At 43.0% G+C, this 1,855-nt stretch overlaps 1 protein-coding gene across 1 annotated transcript in view; it reads right to left on the minus strand.

The window, feature by feature from the left end:
• The window catches only part of PASD1 (PAS domain containing 1), a 27,573-nt gene extending 25,959 nt beyond the window's left edge, over positions 1-1,614 (minus strand). Inside the window, exons 1-2 of the mRNA XM_009331017.1 lie at positions 1,574-1,614; positions 10-164 (exon numbers count right to left, since the gene is read on the minus strand). Of these exons, the coding sequence (XP_009329292.1) occupies positions 10-164; positions 1,574-1,605 (187 nt within the window). The 5' untranslated portion in view covers positions 1,606-1,614. The remainder of the gene's footprint in view (positions 1-9; positions 165-1,573) is intronic.
• Positions 1,615-1,855: the final 241 nt, after the last annotated feature.

Below are 1,855 nucleotides of genomic sequence, written 5' to 3' on the forward strand. Positions count from 1 at the left end.
CTCCAGTACCTTTCTGTTTCTGTAAGAAGTCGATGGTCCTCTGCAGTATCGTGGACTTGTCCATCTTGAGAGGGTGGCCGTGGCCCTGCAGCATCGTGCAAAGCTCTTTAATGAGGACATTGAACTGGTCTCTCCTCTTCTTTTCAGATTTGTTGCGTGATGCCCTGGGTGACAGAAACATAAATGCCGCTAAGTAAAATGAAGGACCTACAGCTCGTCCCAGGGAGAGGTAAACGGCCCTGCCTCAGCAAAACACTTTAAATACAAGAATCTAAACTCTGCTGGGGCTGGTCATTTGTTTAAAATTAGGCTCGGGCGTAAGCGCCTTGCTGGTGCTTAGAGCCTTGCAGCAGGACTGAGCTCACCGTCAGCAAGGAACACCTGGAGGTAACAAACATAATTTATATTCATTTGAGCAAGACTGCATCCTTACATGCATTTCAGCAGCAGTTCCCATTGTTTCAAAAGTGGTGATAATGAGGTGAAGGTGTTACGGGTGAAATTTCTCCAGTAAGAGAAGTCCTGGCATCTACATGCTCACATTTTGCCCACCTCATTTTTATGAACTTTTGTTTTGCAGTTAGTACACACACATATAAAGGTCAAAATGTGAAGGATTCTTTATTCCCTGACTTGTACTTGAAGATGTAGCTTATAGACAGACAATGCTGTGCAGAGACATCTCAACTGCAGAATGAAGTCAAGCACATGCTCGTGTATCTGGTTTTGAAAATCTGCTGCCATGATATATGAAACTGGGAATGTTAAGCATCTGGCTGCGGAAACCACAGACAAGTTTCCAGCTTGCACTAATACAATTTAAGAATGTTTTATTAGGGTTTTCCCCTCCATTAAAAACAATAAAGGAGAAAGCAAATCCATTCAGTTTCTTCCAAAACGTTCTTTCCAAAGCTCATATCTGAGATAACCCTATTTTCATACAAGCTCTTCCAGCAGTAATTAATTTTCTTTACAAGTGTATTCATGATGATACATGCTTCCTGTGATCTAGACCGAGTGTGGTATGCAGAAAGCATTTCCATTCATATTCAGGTTGGCATTTGGAGGTTCTCAGATCCAGCATTTACATTCACAGCCATCTCTGTTTTGGCACTCGTGTACGATGACTAATTAGAACTGAGCCAAATGCTTCTCTGAAGGAAGACTAGCTCATACCTGTGCTAAAGCAGGACTGCTCTCTAAGTTTCACAGGGAACTCTACCCCTGGTGGGCAGCACTGCATGATGTCAGTAAAATCACAGGTCAGGAGTCCTGCATCAAGATAATAAATAGCCATGGGATAACACGAGATTCTGAGGGCACGACAACGTAATTTAAGGACCACTCAGCTGATTAACCCATTGTAGGGGTGGTCAAACACACTACGAGAAGCTTGAAAATGGTGACTTAATTATGCTGTTTGTGGTCCGCTATACACAGCCTGTAAACTGCATGGGGGTTTTGCCTCTGACATCAGTGGTCCCAAGTACTTTTTCAAGCATTGGACAACACACCATTTACAGTTTCCCCTGAGAGAGCTTCCATTCTCAGTGCTCTGTGCACCCCTTCATACCTCTTTGCCCTGTCCTTCTCATCTTCATCCATCAGTTCGTTTACACAACACAGGGATCTGGAAAGAAAAGACAGAAGTACTTACTGAGACATATTCCCTAATCTTGTTGAGGATGTCAGAATATGGAGCTTACTGGTTCGTACTTATGACCTCCTGGATGTTTCAATATTCACTTTCCTAAACTCCACTCTTGTTATGTAGCTTCTTGCTTGTTCTGTCAGCTACTGAGGCTCCAGAAGTGAAACCATTGCTATATGCCCAAACATACAGCTATAATAAGCA

Source organism: Pygoscelis adeliae, unplaced genomic scaffold (genome assembly GCF_000699105.1).
Source record: "Pygoscelis adeliae isolate BGI_AS28 unplaced genomic scaffold, ASM69910v1 Scaffold100, whole genome shotgun sequence".
Taxonomy (NCBI): Eukaryota; Metazoa; Chordata; class Aves; order Sphenisciformes; family Spheniscidae; genus Pygoscelis; species Pygoscelis adeliae.